This window comes from Lithobates pipiens, unplaced genomic scaffold (genome assembly GCF_037356315.1).
Source record: "Lithobates pipiens isolate NorthernLeopardFrog02 unplaced genomic scaffold, aLitPip1_a1.2 Scaffold_8, whole genome shotgun sequence".
Classification (NCBI taxonomy): domain Eukaryota; kingdom Metazoa; phylum Chordata; class Amphibia; order Anura; family Ranidae; genus Lithobates; species Lithobates pipiens.
The window spans coordinates 54,076,516-54,096,023 of record NW_027507903.1 but is presented as its reverse complement, the minus strand read 5'-3'; the positions used below and the strand labels follow the sequence as shown (position 1 = coordinate 54,096,023).

The following is a 19,508-nucleotide window of genomic DNA, read 5'->3' as shown; positions in this document are numbered from 1 at the left end:
AGCAAATTGGTCCGGTCTGAAAGTGGTTAAAACAGCTTAATAAAGTTTGTTTTAAAAAAGTGTAAAGAATGCGATCCGCCAGGCTCAGCACTTCATCACTGTGTTGGGCTCAACCACACACCAGCTGCTGTACTGTAATGCTGGTGTGAACCAGCCTCATATATTATATATATATATATATATATATATATATTTTATATTATTATTATTATGATGTTTTATATATATATATATATATATATATATATATAAATAACACTTTCCGTTGGCCAACTCATGTAATAAAGAAGAGAAGGAGAGGGTCCCACTAAGTGGGTGTACAGTTGTAGATTTTATTAAAAATGGATAATAAAAACACGCACTATATGCACTGAAGGAGAAGAAATGGTAACAATATGAAGCAGTCTCCGTGGCGTCCATCCCTCCAGTTTGGATTGCTGCCGATGTAATGGAGACGGATCAGCTTCTGCAGAGCTTGACAGGTAAGTGCACGGGGCACAAGCACTGAAGATGGATCGTTCTCCTGCAACCCAATGGCCGAGCTCATCAGGGAAACCACCGTCTGAAATTCAGGAGGATGACGTCACAAACTGCAGGAGATTGAAGGGGTTTGGCAATGCATTTTAGGGTGGGACTGCCCCTTTTTCAAGGCTTAAAGAAGAAGTAAACTTCCATCTTTAAATTTTACCTATAGGTAAGCCTATAATAAGGCTTACCTATAGGTACTATAAATATCTCCTAAACGTGCGATGTTTAGGAGATATTACTGTACATGCAGCCAGTGACATCACTGGCGCATGCGCTCTGAAGGAACGGCCACCCGTGTTATTTCTTCAGAGCCCTGTGCCATGACTGGGGGCTCTCGCACACATGCAGGGGAGTCATGTCATCTCGGCTCCAGCCAGTCACAGAGCCGGAGTCCGTGAACCCAAAAAGCAAGACGGGTGAAAATGGAAGCTGTTTCCAATGATGACATTGCATCTCTGGAAGGCTTTGTTTTGAGGTAAGTGTTACATAATGTGCTAGTATGGGATGTGTACTAGCACATTATACTATTGCCTTGCAGGTAAGAAAAAAATAAAAAACATGCAGTGGTTTGCAACCGCTTTAAGAAAAGGGCCTGCCCTGAAATGCATTTGCAAAGAATACCCAATCAGGTTCAAGGAAAAACAGGATTTCTGCTTGCACACTATTGGCCAACTAAAGTCAGCACAACTTCACCTCATTCACTAAGTTAAGTGCGTATTCACTTTCCAAAGTGAATTTCAAATTAACTTAGTGAATAGAGGAAAGTGTGCTGGCTTCAACCATCCAATCATAATATATTTGTTTCTTTTCCTTGCACATAATTGGGTATTTCTTGCAAAGTGAATTTTTACCTAGGAGAAGGAGAGGGACCATTCTCTAATCCTTTGTCAACTCAAACCCACCATATCTGGATACAGTGCACTACCACAAATCACTATCCCAAAAGACAGATAAAGTGTATTCTTTATGTATAAATAGAAAGAATATGCGATTGTATCACTAAGGCCTTTCACACCGAGGTGCTTCTAAACTGCCAGAAAAACACTGAGCGCTTTTGAAGAACTTCTCATTAATTTCAATGGAGAGGGGCGTTTTTTCACCGCCCTGCCAGGGCACTGCCCCAGTGTGAAAGCATTCATTGATTTTAATGGAAATAGGTTTTCGTGAGCTTTTCAGGCACTTTATTTTTTTTGCGTAAAAGCACCTCAGTGTGAAAGGGGTCTTTGGTCTCATTCACAGGGGCACAGATTCCCCATACATGGTGAATGGGCCGTTTGTTTATGCGCCCCTAACTGGCAGGTGGTACATGTAGGCAGCCCATTCAAGATTATAAGGATGCAGCGTCTGCACAGACAAAGCCGCAAGAAGGGTGCATGCATGTGTGTACAGTCCTGAATGAACAGATCTTTTTCAGAGAGGTAGTAAAACCTGCCACACATCTAAACTTAGCCAGGAGTAGGGACTCATTCACACTATTGCTGAATACTGAACTGTTGCATCAATGCATGCACACTATTGTATTGTAGCAATGCATGCACACTATTGTATTGCAGCAATGCATGGTATGAACATTTATGTGCTGTGGTGTCATGCTGAATGGAACCACAACACCCCTGAATATGAATATGAACTTGCAAGCTGCAATGCAGTGGCGGCTGGTGCTCAATAATTTGGTGGGGCAAACCAACGGCATCCCCCCTGGAGACAGATAGGAAGGTACCCCCCGCGGGAGACAGACAGGAATGCAGCACCCCCCCCCCCCACGAGGGACAGACAGGGAGGCGGTGATCCTCCAACCCCCACCCGTGGGAGAAGGACAGGAAGGCAGCGATCAGAGGCCTCCTTACCTACCTTAGGAGGCAGATGACAAGAATCTGGGGTAGGGCTGCTGCTTCTCCTCCCGGTCGAACAGGAAGTGGGTCCTGAGACCTGATTGGCAGGGAGTCCTAAGAGGGAGGAGAATCAGAAAGACAATAGCGAATATTAATTCGCTAATGTCACACAACTGGGTGGGCTCAGGGCACAGTGCTCATTTTTTGCTTATTCAAAGTCAGCAGCTACAATAACTGTAGCTGCTGACTTTTATTAAACACACACTAAGCTGTCGCACGATCCAGCGGTGCACTCACTCTAGCTGTGTTCTCCCTGTGTCCTCCCTCGATGGCCGGCAGCTCTACTGTGAGCACCCAGCTGTGACAGCTTGTAGCGTTACAGCCGGGTGCCCACTGCACATGCGCTTTGTGACTGGTCCTGAAGTCTTCTAGGACCTGTCATGTGTCCCAGAAGACTTTGGGACTCAGGAGGGAGGGATGGGGAAAGGAGAACCTCCACGTCCGATCGCCTGACCGGAAATTAAGTGGGAACAGGTACCTGTCAAAATCAGGTACCTGCCCCCCCCTCCTCCCCAAAAGCTCTGTTTCACAAACAGGAGCTGGGTAGGTGGCCTTACAGTGTAAGTAAACCCTCCTATCATTTTCAGCCAAGGAAGCTGCCATGTTTGCCTCTGTTTAATCTACTGCCATGGTGCTGCACATGTGATCAATTATGACACCAGCCATTGGATGGTTTGACAGTTTGGTTGAGAGCACAACCAATGGGAGTGTTACATTTCCGGCACGTGCCGGAACTAAAACTGTTTTATGGATGGGTTTACTTCAGTTTTAAAGCAGAAGTTCCAATTTTTTTCAAAACTTTTTTTTTCAAAATTTTAGGTCTTTATTTATTTGTTTAGCAAGAAATAAAACACGCAGAGGTGATGATCAAACACCAACAAAAGAAAGCTCTATTTGTGGGAACAAAATGATAAAAATTATGTTTGGGTACAATGCTGCATGACCGCACAATTGTCATTTAAACAGCGACAGCGCGAAAGCTGAAAATTGGTTTGGGCAGGAAGTTCCCTGTATTGAAGTAGTTAAAGCCAATCTGTACTCTTCCTTCATGAATTCACCTCTTCATGCACATAAAAACGACATGCAATGTGTGCACTCCTCACTGATTTGCTGTGATGCTGAATAGCACTACAATACCCCTGCATTGACTCACACAATGCATTGTAATGCCACACCATGCTTTGGTGTGTTGCATTGCACAATATGGTGCAGACCCATTTTTTATTGCATTTTGATGATTTGCAAGGGCATTCAAATAAATAGGCTGCCTTAATATGACAGCCACTAAACACACAGCGTAACACATGTTAATGCAATTCTCCATACTGCAATGGCATGAATGGCCCCTAAGAACCATTAGAACACAGTGATCTTCCTTTACACTGCTTTCATATAAAATAAACAATAAGTAACACACTCAAAATAGCTCAAATAGCCAAAAAGAGTGCAGTGCTACCCACAACAATATATGCATAAAAATGACACGACTACCCTGCTCGTGACTGGAGATTCATTGTTTCTTGTACATTTTTCTCTTTTCATAGTTTGGATTGCTGGTATTCTCATTTTACATTTTTGTAAAATTATTTGTATTTTTGAAGGCAATGCTGCACTTTTTATTTTTAGGTATTTGTACCACTGTGGAGGTGTAGTGAAATCACCTTTTTAGTGATAGTATGTGACTCTGGATACATTGGATTTCATTGTGCAGATTGAGTTTTGTTATTTATTTGGTACTCATAATAGCATTCACATAACTCAACCATATAATCTTTTACCTCTATTCTACAGGAGACCACCTGGACAAAGGACAGGCGATACCCCTGGAGAAGAGGTTCAAATTTCGGAAACATCTGGGAAAAGGAACCTATGGACGTGTAAGTTTAATATTTTGTCTTTATTTTTGTATATCTATTGGTGTTTAACATGTAGAGCTGTGTGGACAGTGCAATAATCCACAAGCAACCAATCTATATCCTAAATATTGTACTCAATGCTGGTGAAAGATGAAATCTGATTGGTTGCTTAGGGTGATCACTTCTAATAATATCGTTGATCTTCCTTTGTTTTACCAAGGTTAAAAAACACAACAGAATCTGCCATATGCATTCTAGTGGGGATGTTTATCACAAGAACTCTAGTACAATTAGGCCTCATGCACACAACGCCAAAGCCGAACATAAATCATTTCATTTTCTTGTACAATTTTCCTTTAGATTTACCAAAACCGTATAGGTCAACCCTAAACACTTTCAAATTGTGTGCCATTAGGCAGGCCCTCACACTATATAGTTGAAGGTAAATCTAAAGAAAATTGAATAAGAAAAGTGTATAATGTATGGCCAGCTTAACTTTCCTAGACTCCTTTCCTCCTGGCGGCAGAGTTTTGGTAGATAAACAAGTTTAGGCATGTTAAACCTTTGGGCATTAATTAATTTCATTAGCCAGAATAATAATTTAAGGCCAGTATAATAATTTATTCTGGCCATTGAAATTAATTAACACTCAAGCTCTAATTGTGCCTAGCATTTTTTTTTCTGACGAAACTGTGCTTCTCCTGGATGGACTGGCTGTGTTTTTTCTCACCTCTAAACTTATCCTATGTGTGTATGGATACATAGACTAACATGCAGACGCATTAAGGGGCAGGAGAAAAAAAACGCCTTAGCTGTAAAGAAAAGGGGCTGAAAAGAGAATGTAACTTATCTGGTCCAGTAGTTATTGGGTCTTGTTTTTTGGTACTGAAGCCAAATGTTCCCCAAAGACTTGCATGAGGAAATGTCTTGGCTGCCGCACTAGATCAGCAATCATCTATAGAAAACAATACAAGTAAAAACTTTATCATATTTGGAATCAGCATTTTAAGAATAGCAACCAACAACAATTTTCTTCTAGCCCATCCTATATATATATATATATATATGTATTGGATATATCATTGTTATAATTATAAGGAAATATTCATACTCCTAACATAGTAACATCTCTAATGTATTCTCCTTCATGTATCATATACATAAACATGACATGGGGAACTATCTCTTTATACTTCACAATATAAAATATCTCTGTTCCTCTCTGTCTAATGTAGGTGGATCTGGTGAAGGTCAGAGCAACGAAGCGGAAATTAGCCATTAAAGCCATCAGGATTTCCGAACGTCTGAGACGGCAGATCTACAAGGAGAGGAAGGCCCTTGATGCGGTCGTCAGCTGTCCCTTCCTCATCCAACGCCACCTGACCTGGGAGTCGAAGGTATGACTACTAATCTTATTCCTGAGGGTCAGATAAGCCAAAATTGAACATTCAATCGTATGGTAGTTGCTAGAAAATAAACCTGCCAGAGGCTATCTGTATCCTCACTATCACTATGGATCACTATGGATGGGGCCCGCCATCCCTCACTGTTGAAGAGAACCAACATTTCACCCCCTCTAATTAGCAGTTAGCATTAGCTATTGAGCCACAAAGGTGCTGTTGCAGAGTGGTCAGGGGGTTGAATGTGGCAAACACAGAACTGGCCACCAAATTATCCTTTCGCTGCCAGAGCTGTTTTTGCAATTTTTGCGCACATGTTTAAAAATCAGTTTAGAAAATTACATAGAACCCCCAAACCATTATATTTTTTGAAAGTGGACACCCTAGAGAATATAATAAATACAGGTGTTTAGAATTTTTATATCACATCATGTTAGCGCAACATAACAACATTTCTGTAAAAAGTGCACTAAAGGTAATTTTAAGACACATAGGGGTTTATTTACTAAAGGCAAATCCACTTTGCACTGCAAGTGCACTTGGAAGTAAAGTCGCTGTAGATCTGAGGGGGACATGCAAGAAAAATAGAAAGCAGCATTTTTGCTTGTACATGATTGGATGATAAAATCAACAGAGCTTCCCCTCATTTCAGATCTTCCTCTCAGATCTACAGCGACTGCACTTCCAAGTACACTTGTAGTGCAGAATAGATTTGACTTTAGTAAATCAACCCCATAAACTCAATATATTGCCTGATTTGTAAAATATATAATATGAGGTTGTGCCTAGTAAATAAATTACCCAAATTGCCAAGCCTTAAAATCACATGTGTCGGTGAAACAGTGATCAACTTCTGCACCCCATATTTTTCATAGGTGGAGGTTTAAATGCTCCTAAAGATAATTAATTTAGAGTTAACTATGAATAATGGGCCCAGTGTGTGTATGTGTGTGTGGGTGTGTGCGTGCGTGCGTGCGTGCGCGCGTGTGTGTGTGTGCGTGTGTGTATGTGGGGCTGGGGTTAAACATTTTTGGGATGGGAGCATTTTAAATGCTTGGGTGTATCTTTAATTTATTTAATGAACTTTTTTTCATCACATAGTGGACAAAAAGACCCCTATGTGATGCATTTTGGGTGACAAGGTCTCTTTAATAAGACATCAAGGGTCTAAAAAAAAACCCTGATGTCTCTCACCTGCCCTCCAATGAAGCTAATGGAGTGCAGATCACCCCCATTAGTTTCTTCCCCCACCATATGTGCTGGATGAAGTGACACCAAGACCCGGAAATGACGTTTCACATGTCACTTCTGTGTCATTAACAGGAAGGGGAGATCAGTGAATGAACATAATGAAATAGTTTGTAAATTGCCAAATGAATGTGCAGCTATTATGTCCCTTATCTAGTATCATGCAGAAGCTATTTCTTCACAAAAAATAAGAAACATTAACACCGTCTACAGTTCCCAAAACTATGTCCATTTATGTCTTCTCAGGAAAGTTCACTAGAAAGTTTTTAGTTTTTGTAAATGATCTAGGACTTGGATTATTGTAGGATGAAATCTTTTTGCTAAGTAAATATTTGATGACTAAATTCTCCACTTTTTCCTATTTTAGGGTTATTTTTGGATTGCCATGGAGCACGCCAGCGGAGGAGATCTTCATCATCTCCTGAATAAACAGGTATACTTTGACATCAACACTATCAGGTAGGTACCATCACTGACTCACATTGTGCTACATCATACCCATACCTCCCAACTTTTTGAGATGGAAACAAGGGATACCTATTAACAAAACAATGTAGGCGTAGGACATGCCACACCCCCTTAAATGAGAATTATAAACGAAAAAAAAGAAAAGAAAAAAAATTAAACCCATAAGTATGTTTTTTACCACTACTATTCCTTTATATTGGCTTTTGACATTTATAAATTCAGCAATATAGAAATTGGATGAAAGGTTTAGTGCACTTTTTAAAAGATAAATAGTGCATTTTATATACAACTATATAGATCAGACAAAAATAAGGGACAAATGAGGAGGGAAGAGGGACAGAGGGACTATGTTCCAAATCAGGGACAGTCTCTAGAAACCCAGGACAGTTAGGAGCTTTTCATATTATAGTAACAGACAGGGCCGGTGCTACCACTAGGCGGATTAGGCAACCGCCTAGGGCGCACTGCCGCCTAGGGCGCCCGGCCGATGGCTATTTTACTCCTGCACTGTCTGTCCTCCATAGAGCCATGTCAAGCAGCGCCACCAACCCCCGCCCCCCCCCTCCTCCCAGGTCTCCGCTCTACAGTACAGTGTTACCACACAGTAATCCCTCCTCTCTGCTCTTCTATCATATGAGCAACAAGCGAATGTGTCACATGTCTGTCCAGCAACCCCCAGGGCGCTCTCTGCTGTGTATCACAGTGTCACTGTCAGGCAGCAGCCCCCCTTCTCCTCTCCCTCTCCGCTCTCCCTCTGACACTATCAGACAGTCTGTGACACGTCATGTGACTGTCCCACCTTAGAGCACACAGCAACACTGTCCATTTCCTGTGTGTGTCCAGGCCAGCAGCACAGCCCCCCCTTGGCTCTCCCCCCCACACTCTCCTGGCCATCACTACTGGAGCGGAGTACATGGATGCATGATGGGAATTGGATATATTATAGTGTGGCAGTGGCTCTCTGGGCTTGGGGACAGATGTAGCCTGGGCTGGCTGGAACTGGAAGAGGCATCAGGCACTGCACAGACACAGAACAGAAGCAGCAGGCAGGTACACAGGCAGTACAGCAGAGTTGGTGCAACTGCAAGCGAGTAACAGGTGTTACTGGTGTGCTAAGTAAAAACTGTTGAGTTAATGAGATTGTATATGTGATGACAATGAAATGTAGATTTAAAATGTGTGTGTATATGTATTATATTGACTGATCTGCCCCCCCCGGCTGTATTTGATGGTCACTGGCGAGGCTGCATTTGATGGTCGCTGGCAAAGCTGCATTTGATGGTCGCTGGCGAGGCTGTATTTGATGGTCGCTGGCGAGGCTGCATTTGATGGTCGCTGGCGAGGCTGCATTTGATGGTCGCTAGCAAAGCTGCATTTGATGGTCGCTGGCAAGGCTGTATTTGATGGTCGCTGGCAAAGCTGCATTTGATGGTTGCTGGCAAGGCTGCATTTGATGGTCGCTGGCGAGGCTGTATTTGATGGTCGCTGGCGAGGCTGCATTTGATGGTCGCTGGCAAAGCTGCATTTGATGGTCGCTGGCGAGGCTGCATTTGATGGTCGCTGGCGAGGCTGCATTTGATGGTCGCTGGCGAGGCTGCATTTGATGGTCGCTGGCAAAGCTGCATTTGATGGTCGCTGGCAAAGCTGTATTTGATGGTCGCTGGCAAAGCTGCATTTGATGCTCGCTGGCAAGGCTGTATTTGATGGTCGCTGGCAAAGCTGCATTTGATGGTCGCTGGCGAGGCTGCATTTGATGGTCGCTGGCGAGGCTGCATTTGATGGTCGCTGGCGGAGCTGCATTTGATGGTCGCTGGCGAGGCTGCATTTGATGGGCGCTGGCGAGGCTGTATTTGATGGTCGCTGGCAAAGCTGCATTTGATGGTCGCTGGCGAGGCTGTATTTGTTGGTCGCTGGCAAAGCTGCATTTGATGGTCGCTGGCGAGGCTGTATTTGATGGTCGCTGGTGAGGCTGCATTTGATGGTCGCTGGCAAAGCTGCATTTGATGGTCGCTGGCGAGGCTGCATTTGATGGTCGCTGGCGAGGCTGCATTTGATGGTCGCTGGCAAGGCTGCATTTGATGGTCGCTGGCAAAGCTGCATTTGATGGTCGCTGGCAAGGCTGTATTTGATGGTCGCTGGCAAAGTTGCATTTGATGGTCGCTGGCAAGGCTGCATTTGATGGTCGCTGGCGAGGCTGCATTTGATGGTCGCTGGCAAGGCTGTATTTGATGGTCGCTGGCGAGGCTGCATTTGATGGTCGCTGGCGAGGCTGCATTTGATGGTCGCTGGCGAGGCTGTATTTGATGGTCGCTGGCGAGGCTGTATTTGATGGTCGCTGGCGAGGCTGTATTTGATGGTCGCTGGCGAGGCTGTATTTGATGGTCGCTGGCGAGGCTGTATTTGATGGTCGCTGGCGAGGCTGTATTTGATGGTCGCTGGCGAGGCTGTATTTGATGGTCGCTGGCAAGGCTGCATTTGATGGGCGCTGGCGAGGCTGTATTTGATGGTCGCTGGTGAGGCTGTATTTAATGGGTGCTGTCGAGGTTGCATTTAATGGACGCTGGCGAGGCTGCATTTGATGGTCGCTGGCGAGGCTGCATTTGATGGTCGCTGGCAAAGCTGCATTTGATGGTCGCTGGCAAGGCTGTATTTGATGGTCGCTGGCAAAGCTGCATTTGATGGTCGCTGGCAAGGCTGCATTTGATGGTCGCTGGCGAGGCTGCATTTGTTGGTCACTGGCGGAGCTGCATTTGATGGTCGCTGGCGAGGCTGCATTTGATGGGCGCTGGCGAGGCTGTATTTGATGGTCGCTGGTGAGGCTGTATTTAATGGGTGCTGTCGAGGTTGCATTTAATGGATGCTGGCGAGGCTGTATTTGATGGTCGCTGGTGAGGCGGTATCTAATGGACACTGGCGAGGCTGTATTTGATGATCACTGGCGAAGCTGTATTCAATGGTCGCTGGCGAGGCTGTATTTGATAAGCGCTGGCGAGGCTGTATTTAATGGTCACTGGCAAGGCTGTATTTAATGGTCGCTGGCGAGGTTGCATTTAATGTGTGCTGGCGAGGTTGCATTTGATGGGGGCTGGCGAGGCTGCATTTGATGGGCGCTGGCGAGGCTGCATTTGATGGGCACTGGCGAGGCTGCATTTGATGGTCACTGGCGAGGCTGCATTTGATTGGCACTGGTGAGGCTGTAATTGATGGTCGCTGGTGAGGCTGTGAGGGGGGCGGCAAAATTAGCTTTCGCCTAGGGTGTCAAAAATCCTTGCACCAGCCCTGGTAACAGATTCTTCACCTGTAGGACACCACAATACAAAAGAAGAGCATACACTCCTATGATAGACATGGGGGAGTTTAAGTGATTGTAAAGGTTTTTTGTTTTTTTTTAAATAACAAACATGCCTATACTTACTTGCTCTGTGCAAGGGTTTTGCACAGAGCAGCCCTGATCCTCTACTTCTGGGGTGCCCTGGCAAAGCTCCTGGCTCCTCCTCTTCATCGGGTGTCCCCACAGAGAGACGCCTTTCATGGGGGCACCCGTGTGGGCAAGCTCATGAGTCCTGCTGCTGCGTAAATTGACACAGACAGCAGAACTCTGCCCCTCCCCCCGATCCTGTGTCACTGGATTTGATTAACAGCAGCGGGAGCCAATGGCTCCTGCTGCTATCAATCTAGCCAATGAGGATGGAGACAGCAGCTGGAGTCAATGGGCTTGTGCAGATTGCTGGAACGGACCGGCTTTGTTAAGAAAAAGTGGGGGCTCTGGGGACAGCGGCAGAAAAGAACGTTTTTCCCCTTTATACAGAGAAGGTGAAAAACCTGGAGACCTTACAACCCAGTTTAGGGCTACACAGGCAATTGAAAACACAACAACTGACCAAGCCAGCCCTGCAGTCACAGCGAGGAATAATTCTCAGATGTCCCATGATCCATTCTCTAAAATATAAAATCTTCCTGCAGCTCTCTGTGTGTTTTTGAATAGAGCAGCTTTGATAATGGTTTTGATTGTGAACTGGGAGCACCTAGGGGTATTTCTGAACATACACATGAAAATACATTCTATTTACTTCTGTATTAGAATATATATATATATATATTGGAAGATTATAAATTATTTTTTGTTGATCCTTCAATAGATTCTACGCTGCCGAATGCATCATTGGCCTCCAACAGTTCCATGAGAAAGGCTTTATCCATCGGTAAGTTCTCGTCTTTATTCTACTGCTTCCCACAAATAGTTCTCACTTTACATTTCATCTGTTTATTCAACAAGATTTGGAGTGGTGAGGACCACCTAAACAATTATGCTGCATACAAAGGTCGGACTTTCCGGCAAAAAAAGTCAGACGGAATCATTTCATTGGATATTAAATATTATATAAATATAAAATATATTAAATGAAATCTTTCAGACGGAATCAATTCCTATCGGGAAAACCGTTTGTCTGTATGCTGTTCCGACGGACCAAAAATGACACAAGGGCAGCTATTTGCTACTGGCTATTTAAAGCGGGGTTCCACCCTAAAGTGGAACCTCCGCTGATCAGATCCCTCCCCCCCTCCGGTGTCACAATTGACACCTTTCAGGGGGGAGGGGGGTGGAGATACCTGTCAAAGACAGGTATTTACACCCACTTCCGGGCATAGACTCCCGTGGGAGTCTACGCCATTTCCTGCCCTGCCGCGCTGTCTGCTGGGACACACACGGTTCCCAGTGACAGCGCGGAGATTTCCTATTGCGCGCCGCAACTCGCTCATGCGCAGTAGGGTACCGGGAAGTGAAGCCGATTCGCTTCACTTCCTGATTCCCTCACCTATAATGGTGGCGGCAGCAGCCGAGGGCCGAGCGATCGATCGGCCTCGGCTGCCGGCATCGCTGGAACCCGGGACAAGTGAGTGTCCATTTATTAAAAGTCAGCAGCTGTAGTATTTATAGCTGCTGGCTTTTAATATTTTTTTTTTTGGTGGAATCCCTCTTTAACTTCCTTTTTCTAGTCCCGTCGTACGTGTTGTACGTCACCGCGTTCTAAACGATCGCACTTTGGTGTGATCGTGTGTAGGCAAGTCCGTTTCAGCGGAATTCATCGGAACTCCGTCGGAAAAAACGTCAGTTTATTCTGATGGAAAAAACGGTCATATGTACGCGGCATTACTTACCTTTATATCCAATGCGGTATGTCCTCCAGCTACAAAGTGGTTTGTAAATGTTGTGATTCTGAGCCTTGGTTCACACTGACTGCGGGAATGAAATTGTGCAAGTTCATTCCTGCATGTCAGTCCCAACTTCGGGGGCGATTTCAGAGACATCTGTGTAGGTTTCATCTCAAAATTGCCAAAAGTAGTACAGAACCTACTTTTGGGAATCGGTGCAGCGCTGCAAAGACCTTAATTCATTCCATGCATTCTCTGTGTGCAGCCCCCTCCCCCCTTATACTTACCTGAGCCTGATCTCAATTCAGCGGTTCTCTCCACTCTCTTTCCTCACTGGCCATAGAGGCAGCATTGGGAGCCATTGGCTTTGGCTGGTTTCAATCACAGCCTGTAAGGTGAGAGCGGGGGGGGGGGGCGAGCTGTGCTGCGTGTCAATGGGGACACACACACAGCGTGGCTTGGGAGTGAGCCTGCATGAGTGTCCCCGCACTAAGAAAGGGGGAGGGGCCAGGACCATTGGAAGGGGACCTTAGAAGAGAATGGGGCTGCTCAGTACAAAACCATTACACAGAGGACGTATAACATGTTTTTTATTTAGAAAAAAATCCCTTTATATTACTTTTGGGCTGAGGTGTCACTGCTGTGTTGCTGTAAGAGAAATGTTACCGCAACACACTAGACACATTAGACATTAGAAAGTTTTGTTCCGTTGTCATTTGTAAAATACATCATTTCGTTCTGTTATATTTGTTATGTTACGTTAATACGTTTTTGGATACCGTATTTTTCGGACTATAAGGCGCACGTAAAAGCCTAAATTTTCTCCCAAAAACGACCGTGCGCCTTATAATCCGGTGCGCCTTATATATGACCTGTTGACATCGCTGGAGTTCTTTGTTAACAGTATCTGTCAGATGGGCGCGCATGGAGTCACAGATCAAGTCTCTTGACGTTAACCTTCGGACTATAAGGCGCACGTAAAAGTCTACATTTTCTCACAAAATCGACCGTGCGCCTTATAGTCCGATGCGCCTTATATATATGGAAATATCCATTTTATCAGCCGGTCGTTGCTAGTGCGCCTTATAATCCGGTGCGCCTTATAGTCCGATGCGCCTTATATATGGAAATATCCATTTTATCAGCCGGTCGTTGCTAGTGCGCCTTATAATCCGGTGCGCCTTATAGTCCGAAAAATACGGTAATTTGTTGTTTCTGTAGCTTGTCGATATTCGTCATTCTGAATTTTGAATCATGTCGAATTCATTCATTATATGCGCTATAATTTCGTTCGTATTCGCTGAAATTCAATATTTATTTATGTATACATATTCGCGATAATGATTCGTAGTTTGGAAAGTCGTTTGTTTATTGAATCTTTGAACACACACAATGACAATATCACTTCTCCTTGGCTCAAATACAATACAACACCCTTCTCACTCAGTTCTCAGGAATGCACTTTGCCAGTAATCCATCCTCCACCACAAAATGAATCAGCTGATTGGACTGTAAGATTTACTTTGAGTTGACCTTTTGTTTCATTAGATCTTTAATGAATTACCAAATCATGTCGAATTCATTTGTTATATCCGCTATAATTTCTTTCGTATTCGTTGAAATTCGTTATTTTTTTCTTTGGACATTCGGATGCATCCGAATGTCCAAAAGATGCAGAATTTGGCCGAATTTCGATTCTTTGCAAAATTAATTGCATAAGCCTACACATAGAAATTTGCATTATGCATGTCGGTGCACTGAGGGGCTCTTTATTGTTAAGGGCACCCCTAATGTACCTTTCCAATCCACGTGTTTTGCAACACACCGCAATGTACAGAAAGGTACTTCCGAGCGTTATGGTGTGCTGCTTTACTAAAAATAGTGCACATTTTTTTCCTTGGTGCGTTTTAGTGTGTTAGTTAGAACATTTAAAATGAATGGGCTGCCTTAATGCAACACACATTAACCTATGACGTAAGATGCATTGCTCTGCACAAAATGCACTGGTGTGATCCCATCCTACAGTAAGCTGTATATTGGACATGAAATTAATTTTAAAGGAACATACACATATTAGTGCATTACCAATTAATGTTCCTCCAACATCAATGCATTGCAGCACACCACAACACAAGGTAACACACTACCATACATTGTGGCAGCCTGGGACAAGAAAATGGTGCATGTCTGATATAAGGACTGTTGTTGTGCATTTGCAGCCTATTCAAACATATACAGATTACTGATAATGCATTTCTATCTACAGGGATATAAAGCCGAATAACGTGTTCATCGGAAGAGACGGACACATCAGAATCGTGGATTTCGGGTTAGCAACAGAGCAAGGAGAAGATGAAGTGGGGACCCCCGGATATATTGCCCCAGAGGTAAGTCATGTTAGTCCTGCTAGCTATGTCAGCACTTTTATATTGGTATTAATGGGAGTGTATCATCTCTTACCAGAGAGCTTCTCTAATCATGTGGACTAGCACTCTGCTAACAGAGAGATGACTAGAAAGGAAACTGAAATGTTTTGTTAGGTTTCCTACTGCCCACCAGCAAAGCCCAACTTCTTCTGCCCCCATCTAATGGTTCTTCAACTTTTTCTAAGGCCGGGATCATACTGGAGTGCTGTGTTTTGTGCGCAGCGCGGGTATATGCAGTTTCCATGCGTTTTTGCTACAGTTTTAGCCGTGAATGAAGGACTTTTGGTGCGCTGCCAGCAGAAGTCAATGGGGCAGAGGCAAAAAAATGCAGCAGAAATGCATGGAACCTGCGCATACACCCAATCTTCTGTCAAAATGCAACATTCCAGTGTGAACCAGGTCTAAGGATACGATTAGACATGCAACTAATGCCACGTACATACAACTGGACTTTCCGGCAGACTAGGTCCGATGGTCTTCCCGACTGACTTTCGGCGGAGTTCCGACAGACTTTCCAAACTAACGGACTTGGCCACACAGGAATGGACTAAGTCAGTTCGAAAGTCTGTTCATTTTGAACGTGATGGCGTAAGACGGGAATAAACAAGAAAGTTCAAGCAAATAGCTTCCCTTGCGTTGTATTTGGTCCGTATGATCAGGATGAATGGTTTTCCTGATTTTAGTCCTTCGGATAGATTTGAAACATGTTCTATTTCTAGATCCGTCTGATTTTTTTTTTGAAAAAAACGATCGGACTAGCCCACACACGATCGGATTGTCCGATGGACTAATCCCTTCGGACCTAGTTTGCCGGAAAGTCTGGTCGTGTGTGCGCGGCATAACATTTCCACACCTCGAAAACCGATCTATGGTGGATCACCTTTCAGAAGCATTTGACAGATGGTGAGGAGACAATGTGTTGCCTCATCACTGCCTGTTTTAACCCTGTAAATGCCGCACCACCGCACTGCAACCACATTCATTATACGTGGTTGCAGCGTGGGCTCATTCACCTAAATGGGTCACATTTAGTAGCTGTATTGCTGAATAAGGCAGGGGTATCATTTTTGCAGCGTCTGCAGCATTTGTACACCCCAGTGTTACTGCCTTTGCAGTTTAAGGGTGGTGGTGGTGGGGGGGTAAAAGCGCCCCTTAACCGCTTCAGCCTCTGAAGATTTCCCCCCTTCTGGACTAGAGCACATTTTGCGATTTGGCACTGCGTCGCTTTCACTGACAATTCCGCGGTCATGCCACGTGGCTCCCAAACAGAATTGAGGTCCTTTTTTTTCCCACAAATAGAGCTTTCTTTTGGTGGTATTTGATCAGCCCTGTGGTTTTAATTTTTTTTCTCTATAAACAAAAAAAGTGAAAATTTAAAAAAAACGCATTCTTTTTTTACATTTTTCTATAATAAATATCCCCCAAAAATTATGGCATTTTTATTAATATTTTTTTTTACTAGTAATGGCGGCGATCAGTGATTTTTTTATCATGACTGCGACAAAAATGTCCAATGTGTCCGCCATAATGACACCTTTTTTGGGACCACTGTCATTTATACAGCAATCAGTGCTATACAAATGCACTGATTCCTGTGTAAATGACACTGGCAGTGAAAGGGTTAACCACTAGGGGGCAGTGTATGGGTTAAGTGTGTCCTGGGGAGTGTTTCTAACTGGGGGGCATGGCTACGTGTGACATGTCACTGATCTCTGCTCCCGATCACAGGGAGCAGAGATCAGTAACACTGTCATTAGGCAGAATGGGGAGATGCTTGTTTACATTAGCATCTCCCCGTTCCTCCTCTCCGTGAGGCGATCGCAGGTATCTCCACGGTGATTGAGTCGCGGAATCTTCAAACTGACTCGCGGAGCACAATGGCACGGTGGCAAATTTAAAGGGACGTACAGTTACGCCCATTTGCCCACCCATGTCATTCTGCCGATGTACATTGGCGTGCGCCGGTTGGGAACCGGTTAAACCCCTGTTTTCACCACCCGCCCAACCACAAGTGTAAAAGAGCCCTAACTGTAACATTCAGAAAGCATGGGATTTATTATAGATTTGATCACATCTAAAGACAAGGGATATTTCCAGGACAAATCCTCCATACTAAGGACAGCCCATTGAAATCAGAGCTATGTGACATCTGTGTTATCCTTGTGTAGTAATTACTATATTGTGATTGTTGCCTGCTATGATCATTTGTGTAATAAAGCTTACAAGTCTCATCTTTTTTCTTGACAGATCTATACAGGGGAGCCATATTCCTCGGCCGTGGATTGGTTTTCTCTTGGAGTGATGCTGTTTGTTTTGGCCACCGGAGTACCAGCCAAGCGATGCAAGGCCTCCATTGTGCCAGCTTATGGCTTGGACTATCATCTGGAGGATCTGATTATAAAGGTAAGTACATTACATCCGTTCATTATAGTCATAGATAACACTACACCACACCTCCCTTACACTGACACATCTAATTTCTAGAAAGATACTAAAATAGAATTTACATGATGGAGCGCCTAAGGCTGTCATCTTCTCCTGAACAAATGTACATTCTAAGCTGACAGACTTAGGGGGCGCTCACAAGTGTGAGCACCCCCTTATACTCACCCCTTGTCCTGCCAAGTGCATTGAACTTTTAATCAAATTGTTAAAGTATCTCTGGAGCCATGAATCCCTTTAGTTATGGGGGATGTTGGAGGTATGAATCCCCCCAGAGGATGATGTTCCCGTCCATTATGATGTCACAGTCCCAGAGGATTCTGATAAGCCCCCCGCCCGCAGACCCCGACAACCAACGGCCAGGGTTGTCGGGAAGAGGCCCTTGTCCTCATCAACATCAAGGCACCCCCCATGTTGAGGGCACGCGGCCTGGTATGGCTCAGGAGGGGGGGGCGCTCACTCGTCCCCACCCCCTTTCCTGGCCGGCCGGGTAGCGTGATCAGATAAGGGTCTGATATGGACCTGGGCGTAGGGAATTCCCCTTTAAGTCCATACCAGGTGACGGGCCAGCAACGCCTCCTTCCCTGGTTCCGGCTACGTGGAGCCGCACTCAAAATGGACTTTACTCCGTGTGTGTGGGCGAGTCCGTTCATTTCAAAAGTACGGTGGATAAACCTAGTCCGCCGCAAAAGTGCCGTGTGTGGGCAGGTAGCTCGTTCGGACAGTCCGGCGGACAGTCCGGCGGTTGATCGGCCAGACTAAGTGCGCCGGATAGTCTGATACATGTGTACGCGGCATAAGTGTTAGGTATAGGAGGAGATGTATAAAAAGTCTGGCCGTCATTTTTCATTTCATTTGAAAATTGAGGAGATGGAGAATTACAAACAACATTTATTCATTTTTCAGCTTCTGCATGAAAACCCTACGGAGCGTCTGGGGCAGAACGGAGATATCCGAAGTCATCCATTCTTCAGCACCATCAACTGGGATGACCTCCAGCAGCTGAAAATAACTCCCCCATTTATCTCAGCAAGTTAGACATGTATAAAAGGTATGTGTGTTAAAAAAAAAAAACAACAAAAAACAAAAAAATACAAAAAAAAAAAAAAAAGTTTCAATTAGTTATTCTATAGGTAAGTTAGGTAAGTATGTGTAAAAAAAAAAAAAAAAATAGTTTTAATAAGTTATTAGATAAGCAAGTTAGGTACGTATGTAAGATACGTACAAAGGTAAGTACGTGTGTGTGTGTGCAAAAAAACAAAAAAAAAGCAAAAACAAAACAATGGAAAATTGTATCAAATACTTACCGTAATTTTCCTTTCCTGACGCCAAACCATGGCAGCATACTAGTGATAGAGCTTCGCCTCTTGACCACTCCCTCAGGACCAGTGAATAGCATAAATAAAGATCTGGTTAGCCACTACCTCATTCTTTGTAACAAGCCACATACCGGGACGCACATGGGTGGGCTCATATGCTGCCATGGTTTGGCGTCAGGAAAGGAAAATAATGGTAAGTGTTTGATACAATTTTCCTTTTTCCTGACGCCAACATGGCAGCATACTAGTGATAAATAACTAGCTGATAGGGTGGGATCTATATATTAGAAGACCAATCTTCTAAATAGGATGAGACAGAGGACTGAATAGTCCTTCCTACAAAGTCCCCTATTGAAAAGGCCCCCGGGTCTATTCCGTCAAGTTTGAGTAGGAATGTTGGAGCGACAGTTATACCCCTGTACAGATGGGCACCATAGATTCTCTTGAATGTGTTGCCTATGAGGCTTTAACCGATCTGGTAGAGTGCTCTGCCGCCGCTGACGGAGGCTTGTGACCTCTAGTCCTGTACTCAACCAAGCCTGCTAGGATCCTGACAGTAAACTCTTTCCTTTGATAATTCCCAACTGGAATGACAAAAGATTTATTTACCGTATTTGCCGGCGTATAAGACGACTGGGCGTATAAGACGACCCCCTATTTTTCAAGTGAAAACATAGGTTTTGGGCAATACTCGCTGTATAAGACTACCCCCCTTCTGAGGCAACACCATTTTAAAAAAACATTAGAACGATTAAAAAAAACAAAGCAAGAATGC

At 44.3% G+C, this 19,508-nt stretch overlaps 1 protein-coding gene across 1 annotated transcript; it reads left to right on the top strand.

Annotated features, from left to right (window-relative positions):
* Nucleotides 1-448: 448 nt before the first annotated feature.
* LOC143961956 (protein kinase C theta type-like) lies at nucleotides 449-18,459 on the top strand. Its single transcript, XM_077471298.1, has 8 exons — nucleotides 449-482; nucleotides 4,212-4,297; nucleotides 5,512-5,673; nucleotides 7,292-7,383; nucleotides 11,532-11,594; nucleotides 14,813-14,933; nucleotides 17,220-17,375; nucleotides 18,321-18,459. The coding sequence occupies exons 1-8, from the start codon at nucleotides 449-451 to the stop codon at nucleotides 18,450-18,452; spliced, it is 846 nt and encodes a 281-aa protein (XP_077327424.1). The 3' UTR covers nucleotides 18,453-18,459.
* The last annotated feature ends 1,049 nt before the right edge of the window (nucleotides 18,460-19,508 follow it).

What these genes read in the sequence shown, in the direction of transcription:
- LOC143961956 (XM_077471298.1), top strand. Translation starts at nt 449, where the DNA reads ATGGAGACGGATCAGCTTCTGCAGAGCTTGACAG. An exon ending in GAAAAGGAACCTATGGACGT is followed by an intron (nt 4,298 to 5,511) that starts GTAAGTTTAATA and finishes TGTCTAATGTAG; the next exon opens with GTGGATCTGGTGAAGGTCAG. An exon ending in ACCTGACCTGGGAGTCGAAG is followed by an intron (nt 5,674 to 7,291) that starts GTATGACTACTA and finishes TTCCTATTTTAG; the next exon opens with GGTTATTTTTGGATTGCCAT.